At 50.7% G+C, this 24,225-nt stretch overlaps 1 protein-coding gene across 1 annotated transcript in view; it reads right to left on the reverse strand.

Moving 5' to 3' along the window:
• Positions 1 to 20,768: 20,768 nt before the first annotated feature.
• LOC147081080 (uncharacterized) overlaps positions 20,769 to 24,225 on the reverse strand; it is a 20,181-nt gene continuing 16,724 nt past the window's right edge. Inside the window, exon 4 of the mRNA XM_085980957.1 lies at positions 20,769 to 22,457. Coding sequence (XP_085837083.1) covers positions 21,958 to 22,457 — 500 coding nt within the window. The 3' untranslated portion in view covers positions 20,769 to 21,957. The remainder of the gene's footprint in view (positions 22,458 to 24,225) is intronic.

Genomic DNA, 24,225 nt, shown 5'->3' on the forward strand with positions numbered 1-24,225 from the left:
CCTGTTACACAGGAACAGGAGGAGGCCCATTCAGCCCCTCGAGCCTGTTACACAGGAACAGGAGGAGGCTGATTCAGCCCCCTCGAGCCTGTTACACAGGAACAGGAGGAGGCCCATTCAGCCCCTCGAGCCTGTTACACAGGAACAGGAGGAGGCCCATTCAGCCCCCTCGACCCTGTTACACATGAACAGGAGGAGGTCCATTCAGCCCCTCGAGCCTGTTACACAGGAAGAGGAGGAGGCCCATTCAGCCCCTCGAGCCTGTTACACAGGAACAGGAGGAGGCCCATTCAGCCCCCTCGAGCCTGTTACACAGGAACAGGAGGAGGCCCATTCAGCCCCTCGATCCTGGTACACAGGAACAGGAGGAGGCCCATTCAGCCCCTCGAGCCTGTTACACAGAAACAGGAGGAGGCCCATTCAGCCCCTCGAGCCTGTTACACAGGAACAGGAGGAGGCCCATTCAGCCCCTCGAGCCTGTTACACGGGAACAGGAGGAGTCCTATTCAGCCCCCTCGAGCCTGTTACACAGGAACAGGAGGAGGCCCATTCAGCCCCTCGAGCCTGTTACACAGGAACAGGAGGAGGCCCATTCAGCCCCCTCGAGCCTGTTACACAGGAACAGGAGGAGGCCCATTCAGCCCTTCGAGCCTGTTACACAGGAACAGGAGGAGGCCCATTCAGGCCCTCGAGCCTGTTACACAGGAACAGGAGGAGGCCCATTCAGTCCCCTCGAGCCTGTTACACAGTAACAGGAGGAGGCCCATTCAGCCCCTCGAGCCTGTACACAGGAACAGGAGGCGGCCCATTCAGTCCCCTCGAGCCTTTTACACAGGAACAGGAGGAGGCCCATTCAGCCCCCTCGAGCCTGTTACACAGGAACAGGAGGAGGCCCATTCAGCCCCTCGAGTCTGTTACACAGGAACAGGAGGAGGCCCATTCAGCCCCCTCGAGCCTGTTACACAGGAACAGGAGGAGGCCCATTCAGCCCCCTCGAGCCTGTTACACAGGATTAGGAGGAGGCCCATTCAGCCCCTCGAGCCTGTTACACAGGAACAGTAGGAGGCCCATTCAGCCGCCTCCAGCCTGTTACACAGGAACAGGAGGAGGCCCATTCAGCCCCCTCGAGCCTGTTACACAGGAACAGGAGGAGGCCCATTCAGCCCCCCTCGAGCCAGTTACACAGGAACAGGAGGAGGCCCATTCAGCCCCTCGAGCCTGTTACACAGGAACAGGAGGAGGCCCATTCAGCCCCCTCGAGCCTGTTACACAGGAACAGGAGGAGGCCCATTCAGCCCCTCGAGCCTGTTACACAGGAACAGGAGGAGGCCCATTCAGCCCCTCGAGCCTGTTACACAGGAACAGGAGGAGACTCATTCAGCCCCCTCGAGCCTGTTACACAGGAACAGGAGGAGGCCCATTCAGCCCCTCGAGCCTGTTACACAGGAACAGGAGGAGGCTCATTCGGCCCCTCGAACCTCTTACACAGGAACAGGAGGAGGCCCATTCAGCCCCTCGAGCCTGTTACACAGGAACAGGAGGAGGCCCATTCAGCCCCTCGAACCTGTTACACAGGAACAGGAGGAGGCCCATTCAGCCCCTCGAGCCTGTTACACAGGAACAGGAGGAGGCTCATTCAGCCCCTCGAGCCTGTTACACAGGAACAGGAGGTGGCCCATTCAGTCCCTCGAGCCTGTTTCACAGGAACAGGAGGCGGCCCATTCAGCCCCTCGAGCCTGTTACACAGGAACAGGAGGAGGCTCATTCAGCCCCCTTGTGCCTGTTACACAGGAACAGGAGGAGGCCCATTCAGCCCCTCGAGCCTGTTACACAGGAACAGGAGGAGGCCCATTCAGCCCCTCGAGCCTGTTACACAGGAACAGGAGGAGGCCCATTCAGCCCCTCGAGCCTGTTACACAGGAACAGGAGGAGGCCCATTCAGCCCCTCGAGCCTGTTACACAGGAACAGGAGAAGGCCCATTCAGCCCCTCGAGCCTGTTACACAGGAACAGGAGGAGGCCCATTCAGCCCCCTCGAGCCTGTTACACAGGAACAGGAGGAGGCCCATTCAACCCCTCGAGCCTGTTACACAGGAACAGGAGGAGGCCCATTCAGCCCCCTCGAGCCTGTTACACAGGAACAGGAGGAGGCCCATTCAGCCCCTCGAGCCTGTTACACAGGAACAGGAGGAGGCCCATTCAGCCCCCTCGAGCCTGTTACACAGGAACAGGAGGAGGCCCATTCAACCCCTCGAGCCTGTTACACAGGAACAGGAGGAGGCCCATTCAGCCCCTCGAGCCTGTTACACAGGAACAGGAGGAGGCTCATTCAGCCCCTCGAGCCTGTTACACAGGAACAGGAGGTGGCCCATTCAGTCCCTCGAGCCTGTTTCACAGGAACAGGAGGCGGCCCATTCAGCCCCTCGAGCCTGTTACACAGGAACAGGAAGAGGCTCATTCAGCCCCCTTGTGCCTGTTACACAGGAACAGGAGGAGGCCCATTCAGCCCCTCGAGCCTGTTACACAGGAACAGGAGGAGGCCCATTCAGCCCCTCGAGCCTGTTACACAGGAACAGGAGGAGGCCCATTCAGCCCCTCGAGCCTGTTACACAGGAACAGGAGGAGGCCCATTCAGCCCCTCGAGCCTGTTACACAGGAACAGGAGAAGGCCCATTCAGCCCCTCGAGCCTGTTACACAGGAACAGGAGGAGGCCCATTCAGCCCCCTCGAGCCTGTTACACAGGAACAGGAGGAGGCCCATTCAACCCCTCGAGCCTGTTACACAGGAACAGGAGGAGGCCCATTCAGCCCCCTCGAGCCTGTTACACAGGAACAGGAGGAGGCCCATTCAGCCCCTCGAGCCTGTTACACAGGAACAGGAGGAGGCCCATTCAGCCCCCTGGAGCCTGTTACACAGGAACAGGAGGAGTCCCATTCAACCCCTCGAGCCTGTTACACAGGAACAGGAGGAGGCCCATTCAGCCCCCTCGAGCCTGTTACACAGGAACAGGAGGAGACCCATTCAGCTCCTCGAGCCTGTTACCCAGGAACAGGAGGAGGCCCATTCAGCCCCCTCGAGCCTGTTACACAGAAACAGGAGGCGGCCCATTCAGCCCCCTCGAGCCTGTTACACAGGAACAGGAGGAGTCCCATTCAGCCCCTCGAGCCTGTTACACAGGAACAGGAGGAGGCCCATTCAGCCCCCTCGAGCCTGTTACACAGGAACAGGAGGATGTAATGATATCAGCAAATAGAGATGGTATTTGCCTGTTTGATTATGATGCCTTACCAGCATGTTTGCATGTATTGATTGCTTGTGCCTGACCAGCAGAGGGCATGTGACCAAGACAAGCAAGGCAGTTTAGTTTGGTTTCAGTTTCGTTCTAGATGGATCACTAGCATGGTGTCTCCTGAAATGCTGTATAAAGAGTTGAACAGACTTTAGATTAAAAGATATTCTCTTTCATAAATGTCTCGTCATTGAACCCACAAAGAAATCAATACAGAGGAGGCCCATTCAGCCCCTCGAGCCTGTTGCACAGGATCAGGAGGAGGCCCATTCAGCCCCTCGAGCCTGTTGCACAGGATCAGGAGGAGGCCCATTCAGCCCCTCGAGCCTGTTACACAGGATCAGGAGTAGGCCATTCAGCCATTTGAGCCTGTTCCGACTTTCAATTCGATCACGCCTGATCTGTATCTTAACTTCATCCACATGCCTGGGTTGCATCAAATTTAATACCCTTAGCCAATAAAAATCTATCGATCTCTCTCTTGAATATACTCAACGACGGAGCCTCCACAGCCCTGTGGGGCAGAGAATTGCAAAGATTCACCGCCCTCTGAGTGACGAAATTTCTCCTCATCTCAGTGCTCAGTGGCCGACCCCTTCTCCTGAGGCTGTGACCCCTGGTTCTGGACTCCCCATCTACCCTGTCAATCATCTTCAGAATCTTATACGTTTCAATGAGATCACTTCTCATTCGTCTAAACTCCAGGGAGTATAGGCCTAGTCTGCTCAATCTCTCATCATAGGACAACCCTCTCATCCCAGGGCTCAATCTAGTGAACATTCATTGCAGAGCCTCTAAGGCAAGTATGTCCCTTCCGAGGATACTGCAGTTTATGCCCCCTTGCTCCGGACTCCCCCACTCACTAGAGGAAATTGTTTCTTGACTCTCTTGACCAACACCAGTTTGCCTATCGTGCAAACAGATCAACGGAGGATGCAATCACAACTGCTCTACACTCTGCACTGAATCACTTAGACGGTAAAGAGACCTACATCAGAATGCTGTTCATAGACTACAGCTCAGCATTCAACACTATCGTCCCCAACAAGCTGGCCACCAAACTCCACACTCTTGGCCTGAACACTTCCCTCTGCAACTGGACCCTGGACTTCCTAACAAACAGACCCCAGTCTGTCAAATTAGGTAACCACACCTCCCCCCCGCCCTGACCCTGAACATGGGGGCCCCACAAGGATGTGTGCTGAGCCCCCTCCTCTACTCCCTCTTCACCCACGACTGTGTGGCTGTTCATGGTTCCAACACCATTATCAAGTTTGCGGATGATACCACGGTGGTAGGCCAGATCACCAACAACGATGAGTCAGCCTACAGGGAGGAGGTCCAGCATCTCGTGAAGTGGTGCACCGATAACAACCTGGCCCTGAACATCAAGAAAACCAAAGAAATCATTGTGGACTTCAGGAAGTCTAAAGGCGGAAGTCACACCCCCATCCACATCAATGGGGCTGTGGTGGAAAGGGTGGACAGCTTTAAGTTCCTCGGAGTCCACATCACGGAAGACCTCTCCTGGTCCCTCAATACCTCCTCTCTGGTGAAGAAGGCCCAGCAGCGTCTATATTTCGTAAGGAGGCTGAAGGAATGTAACCTGTCACCCCTGATCCTCTCTAACTTTTACCGCTGCACAATAGAGAGCATCCTGACGAACTGTATCACGGTGTGGTATGGCAGCTGTAGCTCCTATGACCAGAAAGCCCTGCAGCGGGTAGTCAAAACTGCCCAACGCATTACCGGCACCCGGCTACCGACCATAGAGCACATATACCAGAAACGCTGTCTACGGAGGTCACGGTCCATCGTCAAAGCCCCTACCCACCCCAGCCACAGTCTGTTCACCCTCCTGCCATCTGGGAGACGCTACAGATGCATTCGCACCCGAACGACCAGATTTAGGAACAACTTCTTTCCCAGGGCTGTCATCCTACTGAACTCCACAAATAAACTCTAAAGCCTGCACATCTGCCAATGCACTTTATTATGGTTATGTTTATGTTAATGTATTACAAGCCAAATGAATGTTGAATGTTTAAATGTCTTAATCTAAATGTACACTCTCGGGAGCCGCAAGCCTACATTTTGTTGTACTGCACTTGGGCACTAACAATGACAATAAAGATGAATATTTTTATTATTATATATTATTATTCTCCCTATCTACCCCATTCCCCTCACCTCTTTTAATCATCCTAAACACCTTGATTAGATTGCCCCTTAAACCTGTACACTCGAGGGAATGCAAGCCCAGTCTGTACAAGCCCAATCCTCATAATTTAACCCTTTTCACCCAGAGAATCCTCTTGCCTTGCCTCATTCGAATGTGCTATCTAAAGCATCCATGAGTTTATTCAAAAAAGGCAGTGACTAGTGGGGTACCGCAGGGATCGGTGCCAGGACCCCAGCTATTCACAATATATATTAATGATCTAGACGAGGGAACTAGATGTAATATCTCCCAGTTTGCAGATGTCACAAAGTTGGGTGGGCGTGTGTGCTGTGAGGAGGATGCCGAGAAACTCCAGTATGATTTGGACAGGTTGGGCGATTGGGCAGATGTGGATAAATGCAAGGTTATCCACTTTGGTGGCAAAAACAGGAAGGCAGATTATTATCTGAATGGCAATAGATTGGGAAAAGGGGAAGTGCAACGAGACCTGGGTGTCCTTGTGCACCAGCCGCTGAAGGTAAGCATGCAGGTGCAGCAGGCGGTTAAGAAGGCAAATGGTATGTTGGCCTTCGTAGCGAGGGGGTTCGAGTACAGGAACAAGGATGTCTTGCTGCAGTTGTACAGGGCCTTGGTGAGACCACATCTTGAGTATTGTGTGCAGTTTTGGTCGCCTTACCTGAGGAAGGATGTTCTTGCCATGGAGGAAGTGCAGCGAAGATTCACCAGACTGATACCTGGGATGGCAGGAATGACGTATGAGGAGCGATTGGGTCGATTGGGCTTATAATCACTGGAGTTTAGAAGAATGAGAGGGGATCTCATTGAAACTTATAAAATTCTAACAGGCCTGGACAGACTAGATGCAGGAAGGATGTTCCTGATGGTCGGGGAGTCCAGAACCAGGGGTCACAGTCTAAGGATAAGGGGTAAGCCATTTAGGACTGAGATGAGGAGGAATTTCTTCACCCAGAGAGTGGTGAACCTGTGGAATTCTCTGCCACAGAGGGCAGTGGAGGCCAATTCATTGGGCCAGAAATTGGTGAACGGGGCTTGCCGCGCGTGCAAGGTCCCGATTTGCACTTACCCGACGCGTTGGCTGATCACCTCCAGGGACGCCTGGAATTCGTGTTTCAAAAAGAAGAATCCCGGGCAGCGTATGACGTCACGCCGCCCAGGAGTGCAGCCAGCGCGAAGCCAGGAGCGTGCAGTGCAGCTGAGACACGCCCCTTGAGGTCTCAGTTTCACTGGACACGCCCCCAATGTTTCTGTCAAGCTGCTAAGCATTTTTACATGCAAAGCAGCAGTTTAAATAGGTTTTTGGAAGTTTTTTGAAGATTTTGGTAACTTTTATAAACTTTTAAAAACGTTTGCATTATTTTGAAGAATCTGAAGTAGTTTTAAACAGAATTAAAGCAATTTAAAGAGTTTTAAAAGCCCTAAAAGAATTTTTTTAATTCCATTTATTTATTTAGCAACGTCGTCGTCATACGTGTCTTCACACTGTTCCCTTTGGGGAACTGTATGAAGTGGTGGAAGGATTTATGGCCATGATTAACGCTCATTCCGTGACCGTAACCATCTTTGAACCAGCCATTAGGGCGGTTAGTCCTATGGCGGGAGGGTTTTACGGGCTCCCACAAGCTATACAAGGAGGGGGGGCCACCCACACCCACGGACGCAAATGTCCCACTGGATGTCAACCCACAATTTAGAGCCGGAGCTCCGACTCCACTTGCCGGGACTGTCTGGAGCGGGGTTCAAAACCCTACCCCCTCTGGCCCAGCGGCGTGGATCCTACCGCTACGCCAAAGGCCCAATCCGATTAGCAACGTGAAATGGCTGCAATGAGCACAATTCACGGCATTAAAGGAACTCACAATTGAACTGATGATGACCTCAGCAATCTCCTCAAGGAGGTGGAGGCGCAGCGCCTGCTCATCATTGGTAATGAGAAGTCAAAGGCGCCGCAAAAAGGACAGATGATAGCTTGGTCTTTCAAGTGGCAGCATAGGGCTCCAGTCACGGGGAGGGAAAAGGCGCAGGAAACATATGGGTGTCACCTTTTGTGCGGAGTGGGCCTTTTGCGTAGCAGTAAGCATCCCCGCCGCTGGGCCAGAAGGAGTAGGGTTTCGAACCCCGCTCCAGACAGTCCCGGCAAGTGGAGTCGGAGCTCCAACTATAAATTCTGGGTGGACATCCAGCGGGATACTTGCGTCCGTGGGTGTGGGTGGCCCCCCCCCACCTCAGATGGGTTGTGGGAGCCCGTAAAACCCTCACGCCATAGGACTAACCACCCTAATGGCTGGTTCAAAGATGGTTACGGTTACGGAATGAGCGTTAATCACGGCCATAAATCCTTCCACCACTTCATACAGTTCCCGAAAGGGAACAGTGTGAGGATACGTACGACGATGACCTCCTGCGCAATGCACCTCCTTGGACCCTCAGTCGCAGATGCGAGGGGGCAAATCGTGCAATTGTTAAATTTTTCATTTTATTGACATGTAAAATGTTGGCCCAGTAATTCCCTTCCAAATGCGCGAGTACAGTCGGGGTACTTACGCGTCTGGCCGGAGGAAATGCCGGTTTTCAGCATGCACAGCGCATGCGGGGAAAACCGGCATTTCCTGTCCTCTGAACGAAGAGGTTCAGAGGCAGAACGCGTGCGCAGTAAAATTCGCCGCTTTCATTCATGCTTTCAGTGAGGTCAAGTCCTTACAACTTACACATGAAAAAAGCATGGGTACAGTTGCTCCAGAGGCTGCGGAGGAAGATATTTCTTATTGTGGAGCTTCTGAAAGTATGTATGTCTGTATATATTCCTTTGCGTGTTATGTATATATTCCTTTACTTATGTGTATGAATGTATTATTTAATTATGACTTTCAGAGAAAGTAACTTATTGAAAAATCATAATTAAAAACATACATTCATACACATAAGTAAAGGAATATAAAACATACATACATATACGTAAAGGAATATATGTGGACATACATACATAACTCATTTTCACATTCCATTCACACAGCCACAATTGCTCCTTCTACCTACCGTTCTGAAAACCCGTTTAAAAAAAAAAATTTAAACTTTAAAACTTAATTAAAATTTCTTAAAATAGCTTCCCTCCCTTTCCCAAACAAAAATATTGCCTTTCAGAAGCTCCACGATAAAATATATCTTCCTCCGCAGCCTTGGAACAACTTACACATGCTTTTTTCAAGTGTAACTTGTAAGGACTTACCCTCACTGACTCCATGAATGAAATCGACGAAGTTCACTGCGCAAGTGCTGCCTGTGCAGTCGCACGCGCTGTGCCTATGAACCCCTTCGTTCCGAGGTCTGGAAATGCCGGCGTTCCCCGCATGCGCTGTGCATGCTGAACGCCGGCATTTCCAACGGCCAGATGCGTGAGTACCCAGACCGTACTCACGCATTTGGTCACGAATTTCTGGCCCATTAAATATATTCAAGAAGGAGTTGGATATATTTCTTAAGGCTAAAGGGATCAAGGGATATGGGGAGAAGGCAGGGACAGGGTACTGAATTTGGATGATCAGCCATGATCTCATTGAATGGCGGAGCAGGCTCGAGGGGCCGAATGGCCTACTCCTGCTCCTATCTTCCATGTTTCTGTGTTAAAACAAATTAGGCACACAATATTAAATACCAACAACGTGTAATTTATATAGCGCCTTTAATGTAGTAAAACCGTCCCAAGGTGCTTCACAGGAGCGATTAGCGGACAGAATTTGGCGCCGAGCCATATTAGGAGATATTAGGGCAGGTGACCAAAAGCTGGGTCAAAGAGGGAGGTTTTAAGGAGCGTCTTAAAGGAGGAGAGAGAGGCGGAGAGGTTTAGGGAGGGAATTCCAGAGCTCGGGGCCCCAGGCAGCTGAAGGCACGGCCGCCGATGGTGGAGCGATGGAAATCGGGGGTTGCTCAAGAGGCCAGAATTGGAGGAGCGCAGAGATCCCGGAGGGTTGTAGGGGCTGGAGGAGGTTACAGAGATAGGGAGGGGTGTAGGGGCTGGAGGAGGTTACAGAGACAGGGAGGGGTGTAGGGGCTGGATGAGGTTACAGAGATAGGGAGGGTTGTAGGGGCTGGAGGAGGTTACAGAGATAGGGAGGGGTGTAGGGGCTGGAGGAGGTTACAGAGATAGGGAGGGTTGTAGGGGCTGGAGGAGGTTACAGAGATAGGGAGGGGTGTAGGGGCTGGAGGAGGTTACAGAGATAGGGAGGGGTGTAGGGGCTGGAGGAGGTTACAGAGATAGGGAGGATTGTGGGGCTGGAGGAGGTTACAGAGATAGGGAGGGTTGTAGGGGCTGGAGGAGGTTACAGAGATAGGGAGGGTTGTAGGGGCTGGAGGAGGTTACAGAGATAGGGAGGGGTGTAGGGGCTGGAGGAGGTTACAGAGATAGGGAGGGTTGTAGGGGCTGGAGGAGGTTACACAGAAAGGGAGGGGTGTAGGGGCTGGAGGAGGTTACAGAGATAGGGAGGGGTGTAGGGGCTGGAGGAGGTTACAGAGATAGGGAGGGGTGTAGGGGCTGGAGGAGGTTACAGAGATAGGGAGGGGTGTAGGGGCTGGAGGAGGTTACAGAGATAGGGAGGGGTGTAGGGGCTGGAGGAGGTTACAGAGATAGGGAGGGGTGTAGGGGCTGGAGGAGGTTACAGAGATAGGGAGGGGTGTAGGGACTGGAGGAGGTTACAGAGATAGGCTTGTTGGGGCGGGAGGAGGTTACAGAGATAGGGAGAGTTGTAGAGACTGGAGGAGGTTACAGGGATAGGGAGGGTTGTAGGGGCTGGAGGAGGTTACAGAGATAGGGAGGGGTGTAGGGGCTGGAGGAGGTTACAGAGATAGGGAGAGTTGTGGAGGCTGGAGGAGGCTACAGAGATAGGGAGGGTTGTAGGGGCTGGAGGAGTTTACAGAGAAAGGGAGGATTGTAGAGGCTGGAGGAGGTTACAGCGATAGGGAGGGGTGTAGGGGCTGGAGGAGGTTACAGAGATAGGGAGAGTTGTAGAGACTGGAGGATGTTACAGGGATAGGGAGGGTTGTAGGGGCTGGAGGAGGTTACAGAGATAGGGAGGGGTGTAGGGCTGGAGGAGGTTACAGAGATAGGAGAGTTGTAGAGGCTGAAGGAGGTTACAGAGATAGGGAGGGGTGTTGGGGCGGGAGGAGGTTATAGAGATAGGGAGGGGTGTAGAGGCTGAAGGAGGTTACAGAGATAGGGAGGGTTGTAGGGGGCTGGAGGAGGTTAGAGAGATAGGGAGGGTTGTAGGGGGCTGGAGGAGGTTACGGAGATAGGGAGGGATGTAGGGGCTGGAGGAGGTTACAGAGATAGGGAGGGTTGTAGGGGCTGGAGGTGGTTACAGAGATAGGGAGGGGTGTAGGGGCTGGAGGAGGTTACAGAGATAGGGAGGGGTGTAGGGGTTGGAGGAGGTTACAGAGATAGGGAGGGATGTAGGGGCTGGAGGAGGTTACAGAGATAGGGAGGGTTGTAGGGGCTGGAGGAGGTTACAGAGATAGGGAGGGTTGTTGGGGCTGGAGGAGGTTACAGAGATAGGGAGAGTTGTAGGGGCTGGAGGAGGTTACAGAGATTGGGAGGGGTGTAGGGGCTGGGGGAGGTTACAGAGATAGGGAGGGGTGTAGCGGTTGGAGGAGGTTACAGAGATAGGGAGGGGGTGTAGGGCTGGAGGAGGTTACAGAGATAGGGAGGTGTAGGGGCTGGAGGAGGTTACAGAGATAGGGAGGGGTGTAGGGACTGGAGGAGGTTACAGAGATAAGGAGGTGTGTAGGGGTGGAGGAGGTTACAGAGATAGGGAGGGGTGTAGGGGCTGGAGGAGGTTACAGAGATAGGGAGGGGTGTAGGGGCTGGAGGAGGTTACAGAGATAGGGAGGGGTGTATGGGCTGGAGGTGGTTACAGAGATAGCGAGGGGTGTAGGGGCTGGAGGAGGTTACAGAGATAGGGAGGGGTGTAGGGGTTGGAGGAGGTTACAGAGATAGGGAGGGTTGTAGGGGCTGGAGGAGGTTACAGAGATAGGGATGGTTGTAGGGGCTGGAGGAGGTTACAGAGATAGGCAGCGAGCAGGAGCCTCCGACGGTGCAACCCATCTCTGTACTGACCCTCCGACAGTGCAGTGCTCCCTCAGTACTGGAGGTGCATCTCAGGCTCCAAACTTCCACAGCAATGAGTAGGCCGGCTAAAAGTTCCCCCAGACCGGAGACAACAAAGTTCTGCCACCTGCAAATGATGATTGGTGGAAACTCCTTTTTAATGGTGGAGCTACAGCTGTTAGTAAGCAATCCACTTGTCAGGCCGCCAGGATTAACTGGCGTGTTCCAGAGGAGACGTGCAGGATGGGGGTAAAGTGTTGAAATCAGAGAGACCTCTTAAAATTGTATTATAGAGGCACTTAACTGGTTCTTAAGGGCCTATCCCGCCTCTTGGCCGCGTTTAGGAAACGGGGTCTGAAACTTGGGAAAATTGCTCGGAGGCGGGCTGGAGGCGGGATCGGAGCTGCCCGCCATTTTTTTTTGCGATTTTAACACCTCACACGCCTCCAATCCCGCCTCCTCGGGCCTGGCAAAATCGAGCCCATAGAGTACACAAGTCAGTCAGTGCACAACATGTCAATGGATGAGCGAGGTACCACCATCGGTACCGTTACAGCCACGGAAATGGTTTAGGTTGTGCTGAATGAGAGGGACAGCAATTGATTCTCTGAGGAAGGACGTTCCTGCCATGGAGGGAGTGCAGCGAAGATTCACCAGGCTGATACCTGGGATGGCAGGAATGACGTATGAGGAGAGATTGGGTCGATTGGGCTTATACTTGCTGGAGTTTAGAAGAATGAGAGGGGATCTCATCGAAACTTATAACATTCTAACAGGACTGGACAGACTAGATGCAGGAAGGATGTTCCCGATGGCCGGGGAGTCCAGAACCAGGGGTCACAGTCTGAGGATAAGGGGTAAGCCATTTAGGACTGAGATGAGGAGGAATTTCTTCACCCAGAGGGTGGTGAACCTGTGGAATTCTCTACCACAGAAGGCAGTTGAGGCCAATTCATTAAATATATTCAAGAAGGTGTTAGATATATTTCTTAAGGCTAAAGGGATCAAGGGGTATGGGGAGAAAGCAGGGACAGGGTACTGAATTTGGACGATCAGCCATGATCTCATTGAATGGCGGAGCAGGCTCGAGTGGCCGAATGGCCTACTCCTGCTCCTATCTTCTATGGTTCTGTGTTCCTATGTTCCACCATACCACCCTGCTTCAAATGGGGCAGCAGTGCGCACAGTACAAATTGACAAATGTGCCCGGCTACCGACCATAGAGCACATCTACCAGAAACGCTGTTTACGGAGGTCACGGACCATCATCAAAGACCCTACCCACCCCAGCCACAGTCTGTTCGCCCTCCTGCCATCTGGGAGATGCTACAGATGCATTCGCACCCGAACGACCAGATTTAGGAACAGCTTCTTTCCCAGGGCTGTCATCCTACTGCACTCCACAAATAACCTCTAAAGCCTGCACATCTGCCAATGTACTTTATTATGGTCATGTTTATGTTAATGTATTACAAACTAAAGTATGTTGAATGTTCAAATGTCTTAATCTAAATGTACACTCTCAGGAGCCGCAAGCCTACATTTCGTTGTACTGCACTTGTGCACTAACATGACAATAAAGTTGATTATTATATATTATTATTCTCCCTATCTACCCCATTCCCCTCACCTCTTTTAATCATCCTAAACACCTTGATTAGATTGCCCCTTAAACCTCTACACTCGAGGGAATACAAGCCCAGTCTGTACAAGCCCAGTCCTCATAATTTAACCCTTTTCGCCCAGAGCATCCTCTTGCCTTGTCTCATTCAAATGTGCTATCGAAAGCATCCATGAGTTCATTCACAAAGGCAGTGACTAGTGGGGTACCGCAGGGATCAGTGCTAGGACCCCAGCTATTCACAATATATATTAATGATCTAGACGAGGGAACTAGATGTAATATCGCCAAGTTTGCAGATGACACAAAGCTGGGTGGGCGTGTGTGTTGTGAGGAGGATGCTGAGAAACTCCAGTACGATTTGGACAGGTTGGGTGATTGGGCAGATGCATGGCAGATGTGGATAAATGCAAGGTTATCCACTTTGGTGGCAAAAACAGGAAGGCAGATTATTATTTGAATGGCAATAGATTGGGAGAAGGGGAAGTGCAACGAGACCTGGGTGTCCTTGTGCACCAGTCGCTGAAGGTAAGCATGCAGGTGCAGCAGGCGGTTAAGAAGGCAAATGGTATGTTGGCCTTCATAGCGAGAGGATTCAAGTACAGGAGCAAGGATGTCTTGCTGCAGTTGTACAGGGCCTTGGTGAGACCACACCTTGAGTATTGTGTGCAGTTTTGGTCGCCTTATCTGTGGAAGGATGTTCTTGCCATGGAGGGAGTGCAGCGAAGATTCACCAGACTGATACCTGGGATGGCAGGAATGACGTATGAGGAGCGATTGGGTCGATTGGGCTTATACTCCCTGGAGTTTAGAAGATTGAGAGGGGATCTCATTGAAACTTATAAAATTCTAACAGGACTAGACAGACTAGATGCAGGAGGGATGTTCCCAATGGTCGGGGAGTCCAGAACCAGGGGTCACAGTCTAAGGATAAGGGGTAAGCCATTTAGACTGGGATGAGGAGGAATTTCTTCACCCAGAGAGTGGTGAACCTGTGGAATTCTCTATCACAGAAGGCAGTAGAGGCCAATTCATTAAATATATTCAAGAAGGAGTTGGATATATTTCTTAAGGCTAAAGGGATCAAGGGGTATGGGGAGAAAGCAGGGACAGGGTACTGAATTTGGATGATCAGCCATGATCTCATTGAATGACGGAGCAGGCTCGAGTGGCCGAATGGCCTACTCCTGCTCCTATCTTCTATGGTTCTATGTTCCTATGTTCCACCATACCACCCTGCTTCAAATGGGGCAGCAGTGCGCACAGTACAAATTGACAAACGTGCCCACCTCATCAATCAAATCATAGATCCAACTCCAAAGAAACGTCTGTTGTCGTTGGGCCACAAACAAATTTTCTGACCACCTATTGGAATACTTCTCATAACACTGGAAAGAACAAAGCACTGGAGAGGTACCACCAACGCTGCCTCCGCAAGATCCTGCAAATCAGGATAGGCGCACCAACGTCAGTGTTCTCGCTCAGGCCAACATCCCCATCATCGAAGCTTTGACCACGCTCAACCAGCTCTGATGGACGGGTCACATTGTCCGCATGCCCGATACGAGACTCCCAAAACAAGCGCTCTACTCTGTCGGGGTTTCGCAAAATTCCCCTATTTTTCCCTGAAGATTGAAAATATTGGTCCACATCGTTTCAAAATGTGCCTAGAGCCGCAAAAGACTGCACTGAGATGGAAAGAATGTGGACAACACCGGAGTCATGGAGCTTTGTGTAAAATATTCACACACCTTAAGCCAGTACTTTTATTAATAAAAGACCGCACCTGGAATACTGCGTACAGTTTTGGTGTCCATACTTAAGAAAGGACATGCTTGCTCTCGAGTCAGTACAAAGAAGGTTCACTCAGTTAATCCCGGGGATGAGGGGATGGACATATGAGGAGAGGTTGAGTAGATTGGGACTCTACTCATTGGAGTTCAGAAGAATGAGAGGCGATCTTATTGAAACATATAAGATTGTGAAGGGGTTGGATCGGGTGGATGCGGGGAAGATGTTCCCGATGATGGGTGAAACTAGAACTAGGAGGCATAGTCTTAGAATAAGGGGCTGCTCTTTCAAAACTGAGATGAGGAGGAACTACTTCACTCAGAGGGTGGTAGGTCCATGGAATATGCTGCCCCAAAAAGCTGTAGAAGCGATATCATTACATAAATTTAAAACAGAAATAGACAGTTTCCTAGAAGTAAAGGGAATTAAGGGTTACGGGGAGCGGGCAGGAATTTGGACATGAGTCTAGGTTCAGATCGGTCATGGCCCTGTGGGTAGCAGAGCGGGCCCAGGGGCCGTGTAGCCTGATCCTGCTCCTATTTCGTGTGTCTAATTCTGTTAGATTCAGGAGATGGCTCTGTGATAGTGGATTGGCGGTTAGGATCAGATCAGCCATGATCTTATTGAATGGCGGAGCAGGCTCGAGGGACCGATTGGCCTACTCCTGCTCCTATTTCTTACGTTCTTATGTTCTTAAAATTATTCCCTGGAGTTTGGGCAATCACAAAACATTTTAAAATGGCCACAGAAAGCATTGGCCAAGAAGAATGGGGCTTGGAAAAAAGCAGCTCGAGTTGTCTGTGTGAAAAAGTGAGAGGATACAGTGGCAGTCAAAGATCTGCCAATCAAAGGGAGGTTCCCTTCTAAGCACTTGAAGTTGCTTATTGACATAAGGGATTAGCCCACTTGGCAGGACAATCGATTGAAACTGCTCCTGTTTACACTGCAATTCAAAACACTCACAGTCAATGAGGCACATTGAAACTGTGGAACGGATTTTGATATGGAACAGTTTAAGCATTGAATGGGTTTGAATCACCCATCATTCTGGACAATAGGGCGGTTGCATTCCCTTTTGTTTTAGCCCAGGTGAGCTCCGGATGTGGGCGGGAACATTTCGGCCCCACCATGCAGACACACTAACCCAGTCCAACCACTTTGAGTCAACCAATCATCAGCGTTTCTTTTGTGTATTGGAACTTTGGGCGCGAATTTTGCAGACAGACTTTTCCAGGTATAAAGATAGCTCCTGAGAAGCTATCTCTCTCTTAGCTCTTACTTTGCTGGACCACAGGTGAGCAGGGTTTCTGACTCCTCAGCAAAGCATCCTAGTAAGGAGTTGGGGGATGGTTATTAAGGGGATATTGCTAAGATTGTTTAATCAAGATTGTTGGCAGCACGGTGGCATAGTGGTTAGCACTGTTGCCTCACAGCACCAGGGACCCGGGTTCAAATCAGGCCTCGGGTGACTGTCTGTGTGGAGTTTGCACATTCTCCCCGTGTTTGCGTGGGTTTCCTCCGGGTGCTCCGGTTTCCTCCCACAGTCCAAAGATGTGCGGGTTAGGTTGATTGGCTATGATAAATTGACCCTTAGTGTTAGGGGGATTAAATACGTGGGGTTACGGGGATAGGGTGGGATATGTGTTGGTGTAGGGGTTACGGGGATCGGGTGGGATATGTGTCGGTGCAGGCTCGATGGGCCGAAATGGCCTCTATCTGCACTGTGGGGTTTGTGTGATTCTGTGATTCTCCCCGTGTTTGCGTGGGTTTCCTCCGGGTGCTCCGGTTTCCTCCCACAGTCCAAAGATGTGCGGGTTAGGTTGATTGGCCATGATAAAAATTGGCCCTTAGTGTTAGGGGGGATTAAATACATGGGGTTACGGGGTTACGGGGATAGGGCTTGGGTGGAATGGCTGTCGGTGTAGGGACCAGGTGCTAGGGTTTGGATGATCAGCCATGATCTCGTTGAATGGTGGAGCAGGGCCGAATGGCCTACTTCTATGTAGCCACTTACCCCTCGGTTTTGCCATCTGCCTTCCTCCATTTAAGCAATTTTACTGTAATTTACTGTGTTCGCGTGGTATAGTTTTATATTTGATTATCGTTTCTTTTAGTTAATAAAGCTTGATTTTCTTTCATCCAGACCATTTGTCCATTTTAATATCATTAATTATAAGCCCTTCAGTCAGAACTGGAAGGTGGGGTTGCGATTCGAAACCGCTGTTTGAAAATTGGTTTATTGGAATTTGGTTTACAGTGTAGTAGCAAGGTGAATTACCGTAAACCAGGTATAAGATTGGAATTGGTCAGAGTGCAGTCAATGGCTGCAAGACCAGGGAAATTACCTTAAATCAGTTAAAAGATGCCCCCCTACAACTCGGAGCTCCGACACGGCAAGAGAGCCCCAGGTGGGCAGAGGAAACGCTTCAAGGACACCCTCAAAGCCTCCTTGGAAAAAGTGTAACATCCCCACCGACACCTGGGAATCCCTGGCCCAAGACCAGTGCACAAAGTGGAGGAGAAGCATCCGGGAAGGCGCCGAACACCTCGAGTCTCTTCGCCGGGAGCAAGCGGGAGCCAAGCGCAGGCAGCGCAAGGAGCGCACGTCAACCCAAGCACCCCGCCCACCCGCCCCTTCAACCACCGTCTGCCCCACCTGTGACAGAGACTGTAGGTCCCGCATTGGACTCATCAGTCACCTGAGAACTCATTTTTAATGTGGAAGCAAGTCATCCTCGGTTCTGATGGACTGCCTAAGAAGAACACTCGCTCCCTTAATCCCCTCTCTCTTTACACACGCTCCCTTATTCCCCTTCTCTTTACAGACGCTCCCTTAAATCCATCTCTCTTTACACACGCTCCCTTAATCTTGGCACAGTCCATCGAGTCATGATAAAGGTAAGAGTTAGAGAGAGAAGTGTGAAGTTGAACCAGAAGGTTCGAGTGGGCAGCACGGTGGCATAGTGGTTAGCACTGTTGCCTCAGCGCCAGGGACCCGGGTTCGAATCCGGCCTCGGGTGACTGTCTGTGTGGAGTTTGCACATTCTCCCCTTGTTTGCGTGGGTTTTCTCCGGGTGCTCCGTTTTCCTCCCACAGTCCAAAGATGTGCGGGTTAGGTTGATTGGCTATGATAAAAAAAAAAAAAATTGACCCTTAGTGTTAGGGGGATTAAATACGTGGGGTTACGGGGTTAGGGTGGGATATGTGTTGGTGTAGGGGTTACGGGGATCGGGTGGGATATGTGTCGGTGCAGGCTTGATGGGCCGAAATGGCCTCTATCTGCACTGTGGGGTTTCTGTGGGTTTCTGTGGTTCTGTGAAGAACCATCACCAGAAATGGTTAAAGTGGTTACCAGGAAGAGTAGTGAAGATATGTGGCCCTCGCACACATTTGGCTAAGATGTTTGATCATGGAAAGGTTCACGTTGATCATATCTTACCTACAGGTGTAGGTGTGCATGTACATAGATCCCTGAAGGCAACCTGGCTGAATACCTGACCACGGTAAAAGATAGCAAATTGAGAAAAACCTTGACTATGTACAGACTTAGTGAGCATAGCCTGGCTATCGAAAAAGGCAGACACAGGCAGACCCGGCTACCAAGAGAGGACAGGATATGCTCTCACTGCAGTCAGGGAGTGGTGGAGACAGAGATGCACTTCCTCACAGCTTGTGGAAAATATCAGGGCATCAGGGAGAATTTCTACCCAAAATTCACAAAAATATGCCCGGAATTCAGAAATTTGAATGACGACCAAAAACTCCCATGCCTACTAGGGGAACAGAGAAATTGTGTAACCTTAGCGGCACACTATGTTACAGCTTGCCATAAACAGAGGGACAACCATTAAATCTAAGAAAAGAGTATATACAAATTATATGAATGTATATTTATACACTCAGGGATGTATCTGTTCATACACTGTATGGATAGGTCTGCGTTTATGTGTTCAACCATACATGTTTTTCGATGCTTTGGCAACATAAGATGTACCTTGTCATGCCAATAAAGCGATTTGAATTGAATTGAATTGAATTAATAAGGTGGTTAAAAAGGCATATGGGATACTTGCCTTCATTAGCCGAGGCATAGACTATAAGAGCAAGGGAGGTTATGATGGAGCTGTACAAAACGCTAGTTAGGCCACAGCTGCAATACTGTGTGCAGTTCTGGTCGCCACACTATATAGGAAGGACGTGATTGCATTGGAGAGGATGCAGAGGAGATTCACCGGGATGTTGCCTGGGCTGGAGCGCTTCAGCTATGAAGAGAGACTGGACAGGCTGGGGTTGTTTTCCTTAGAGCAGAGAAGGCTGAGGGGGGGACCTGATTGAGGTGTACAAAATTATGAGGGGCATAGATAGGGTAGATAGAAAGGAACTTTTCCCCTTAGTAGAGGGGTCAATAACCAGGGGGCATAGTTTCAAGGTAAGGGACAGGAGGTTTAGAGGGGATTTGAGGAAAAACTTTTTCACCCAGAGGGTGGTTGGAATCTGGAACTCACTGCCTGAAAGGATGGTAGAGGCAGGAACCCTCGCAACCTTCAAGAAGCATTTAGATGAGCACTTGAAATGCCATAGCATACAAGGCTACGGACCAAGTGCTGGAAAATGGGGTTAGAATAGACGGGGCTTGATGGCCGGCGCGGACACGATGGGCCGAAGGGCCTCTTTCTGTGCTGTATAACTCTATGGGGGGAACATTCGGTATCGCCCCATTTGGGGCGCTATTATTGGCGGAGCGCAAAGTTTAGCGCCTGCCGCTAGCTATCGCCTCCGACAGCAAATTTGGCTTTTATTGCCCCTGGAGGTGATTGGAACATTAATCAGGTGCTACACACCTCTCTTAAGGCGCAAAGGCCGAGGAGCGAGGCGCTACCTCAGAGCGCTGGCGAAGCTCATGTGATGTCAGTCAGCAATGGAACACAGACACACTGGCGCCGGCCAGTTCTTAAAGGGGAGGGTCGATCTTGCTCTCCATCCACACCCTGCTCATTGCAGCCTTGAATCTCAGCCTGGAGAGACCTGTACATCAAATCTGCTGGAAAGAACAATGGAGAGGCTCGAGGGAAAGAGCTCAGAGTGCAGCCCCCTTAGTCTCTTCTAAATCGATGCAAGGAAGGTCAAATCAAAATGAACCTGCAAAGTGCTGCTCAGTACCCAAAACTCCTTCACACAGCGTTGAATCTCTCCAGAAGTCTCTCTCTCTCCCTCTCTCAGAATGCGTGGTGCAAAAACGTCACCGACAAAAAAAGGCAGGAAGCGGTCGCCTTTAAATAGCGCTGCCCCAGTCCCTTTCTGACAGCATAACGCTCCCCTCGACCCGTCGTTGCTAGCGGCAGGCGGTAAGGTAGGGGGGCGCCACTCAATATCTGGTCCGGGGCCGCTAACGTGGCGTTGCGCACTCGACTGATGTCACGATCTGCGGGCGCAGGAGATCGTGGTGGTCGTGTTTAGCGCCGCCGCAAAATGTCTAGTTAATTTCGCGAGCGGCGCAAACAGCGCCGTGCCCGTGCGCTGGTTGCTTTGCGCCCCATTAGCGCCCTCTTAGGGAGGAGCAAATCAACCGAATTTTTCATCAGACGTACCAGAAACAAGACCAAGAAAAAGTCAGCATTTAAGTCTGAGTCCGAGTCAGGCAGACAAACGGTCTGAAAGTGTAGAGAGATCAAGGAGAAAAATTCTCCGCAGGCTCAGCCTAGAATGAGTCAAAGTCCTACAACAAGATCTGAACGTTCTGTTCAAGAAAGAAGGTCTTCCAAACCAAAAAAACAGTGCTTAAGTTTAATCTGCAAATATGGAAAATAAGTTCATATCTTTTGTTTGTATTACAGCATTCTACAGTAGAATTTGGAAAAATAAAATGGTTTCCATTTGAAAAATGTACACCGAGAGTTGCGTATGCCATGCAAGTCATGGACAATGGTTATTTGCTATGATTCGCTTCTTCAATAAGGAGGGCGAAGCGTAGTAGAGCCACCTGGTGGACTACTGATGTATTATAATAATAAAGCCATATGCAGTACAGTTATTACCGGAAGCCATGTTGTGCTGTTGAATATATATGCTGCGTATCAAGATATCACAAGTTACAGGCTGGAATCTAATCGAGGGGTTCGGTGGGGTTTAGATATAGATTAACAGATACCCGGGAGTGAGTTACAGGCTGGAATCTAATCGAGAGGTTCGGTGGGGTTTATATATAGAATAACAGATACCCGGGAGTGAGTTAAAGGCTGGAATCTAATCGAGGGGTTCAGAGCAGGAGTTTATATATAGAATAACAGATACCCGGGAATGATTTATAGGCTGGAATCTGATCGATGGATTCGGGGGGTTTATATATAGAATAACAAATACCCTGGAGTGATTTATAGGCTGGAATCTGATCGATGGATTCGGGGGGTTTATATATAAAATAACAGATAGCCGGGAGTGAGTAACAGGCTGGAATCTAATCGAGGGTTTCGGGGGTTTTATATACAGAATAACAGATATGCGGGAGTGAGTTACAGGCTGGAATCTGATCGAGGGGTTCAGTAGGGTTTATATGTAGAATAACAGACATCCGGGAGTGAGTTACAGGCTGGAATCTAATCGAGGGGTTCGGGGGGTTTATATATAGAACAGATTCCCGGGAGTGAGTTACAGGCTGGAATCTAATCGAGGGGTTCGGGGAGTTTATATATAGAATAACAGATACCCGGGAGTGAGTTACAGGCTGGAATCTAATCGAGGGGTTCGGGGGGTTTATATATAGAATAACAGATACCCGGGAGTGAGTTACAGGCTGGAATCTAATCGAGGGGTTCGGGGGGTTTATATATAGAATAACAGATACCCGGGAGTGAGTTACAGGCTGGAATCTAATCGAGGGGTTCGGGGGGTTTATATATAGAATAACAGCTACCCGGGCGTGCGGTTGTGATTGTCTCATTGTTCAATCCTTGTTTGACCTCTTAGGCCGATATCTGGACTGTCACCTCTTCTGCCTCTGCTGAATAAGTTACTTCAGCTTGGCCTCCTGATGCCTGTGGTCTGAGGGACTGATATTCCTCATCTTTAGCCTCTCTCTTCAGGGCTGTGTAGACCCCTTGACCCGGCGCTGTCTGGACCAAGCTAGGCCCAGGCTCGTCTTCCTCCCTCAGGCCTGAGCTAGGCCCAACCTCGGCCTGCACCCTCAGGCTTGAAGTAGGCCCGGCCTCGGCCTGCCTTCTCAGGCCTGAGCTAGGCCCAGCCTCGGCCTGCACCCTCAGGCTTGAAGTAGGCCCGGCCTCAGCCTGCCTTCTCAGGCCTGAGCTAGGCCCCGCCTCAGCCTGCTCCCTCAGGCCTGGGGAACCACTAGGCCCAGCCTGCCCCCATTCGCCAGTCGCCCCAGCCTCGGCCTGCTCTGTGGGCGCACGGTGAGTTCCAGGGTCAAGTGGCTCCTTCAAAGCGGAATAAATTCCTTCCTCGTCACCTGTGAGGCAATCAGAAAAGATCGGTGAAGGGAGCGGAAAGAATATACGAAATAGGAACAGGAGCCGGCCATTCGGCCCCCACGAGCCGGCTCCGCCATTGAATGAGATCATGGCTGATCTACTACCTCATTTCCACTTTCCTGAACAATCCCCATATCCCTCGATTCCCTGAATATCCAAAAATCTATCGAACTCAGCCTTGAATATACTCAACGACGGAGTCTCCACAGCCCTCTGGGGCAGAGAATTCCACAGATTCACCGCCCTCTGAGTGAAGAAATGTCTCCTCATCTCAGTCCTAAATGGCCGACCCCTTATTCTGAGACTGTGACCCCTGGTTCTAGACTCCCCAGCCAGGGGGGAAACATTCTCCCTGCATCTACCCTGTCAAGCACTGTAAGAATTTTTTATGTTTCAATTAAATCACCTCTCATTCTTCTAAACTCTAGAGAGTAAAGGCCTAGTCTACTCAACCTCTCCTCATAGGGCAATCCCCCCATCCCAGGAACCAGTCTGGTGAACCTTCGTTGCACTCCCTCTATGGCAAGTTTATCCTTCCTTAGGTAAGGAGGCCAAAACTGTCCACAATACTCCAGGTGTGGTCTCACCAGGGCCCCATATAATTGCAGTAACACTTGCTTACACTTAAACTCCAACCCCTCTTCCAATAAAGGCCAACATGCCACTTGCCTTCCTAATTTCTTGCTGTACCTGCAGGCTTCACAAACAAACAACACAGACTTGGAGAGAGGGTAGGCTGGTCTGCTGGGCAGGTACAGCACGGGTTAGATACAGAGTAAAGCTCCCTCTACACTGTCCCATCAAACACTCCCAGGGCAGGTACCGCACGGGTTAGATACAGAGTAAAGCTCCCTCTACACTGTCCCATCAAACACTCCCAGGGCAGGTACAGCACGGGGTTAGATACAGAGTAAAGCTCCCTCTACACTGTCCCATCAAACACTCCCAGGGCAGGTACAGCACGGGTTAGATACAGAGTAAAGCTCCCTCTACACTGTCCCATCAAACACTCCCAGGGCAGGTACCGCACGGGTTAGATACAGAGTAAAGCTCCCTCTACACTGTCCCATCAAACACTCCCAGGGCAGGTACAGCACGGGATTAGATACAGAGTAAAGCTCCATCTACAATCTCCCATCAAACACTCCCAGGGCAGGCACAGCACGGGTTAGATACAGAGTAAAGCTCCCTCTACATTGTCCCGTCAAACACTCCCAGGGCAGGTACAGCACGGGTTAGATACAGAGTAAAGCTCTCTCTACACTGTCCCATCAAACACTCCCGGGGCAGGTACAGCACGGGGTTGGATACAGAGTAAAGCTCCCTCGACACTGTCCCATCAAACACTCCCAGGGCAGGTACAGCACGGGGTTAGATACAGAGTAAAGCTCCCTCTACACTGTCCCATCAAACACTCCCAGGGCAGGTGCAGCACGGGGTTAGATACAGAGTAAAGCTCCCTCTACACTGTCCCATCAAACAGTCCCCGGGCAGGTACAGCACGGGTTAGATACAGAGTAAAGCTCCCTCTACACTGTCCCATCAAACACTCCCAGGGCAGGTACAGCACGAGGTTAGATACAGAGTAAAGCTCCCTCTACACTGTCCCATCAAACACTCCCAGGGCAGGTACAGCACGGGTTAGATACAGAGTAAAGCTCCCTCTACACTGTCCCATCAAACACTCCCAGGGCAGGTACAGCACGGGGTTAGATACAGAGTAAAGCTCCCTCTACACTGTCCCAT

This window comes from Somniosus microcephalus, unplaced genomic scaffold (genome assembly GCF_052327205.1).
Source record: "Somniosus microcephalus isolate GS21.2 unplaced genomic scaffold, FLI_Smic_1.0 scaffold794, whole genome shotgun sequence".
Taxonomy (NCBI): domain Eukaryota; kingdom Metazoa; phylum Chordata; class Chondrichthyes; order Squaliformes; family Somniosidae; genus Somniosus; species Somniosus microcephalus.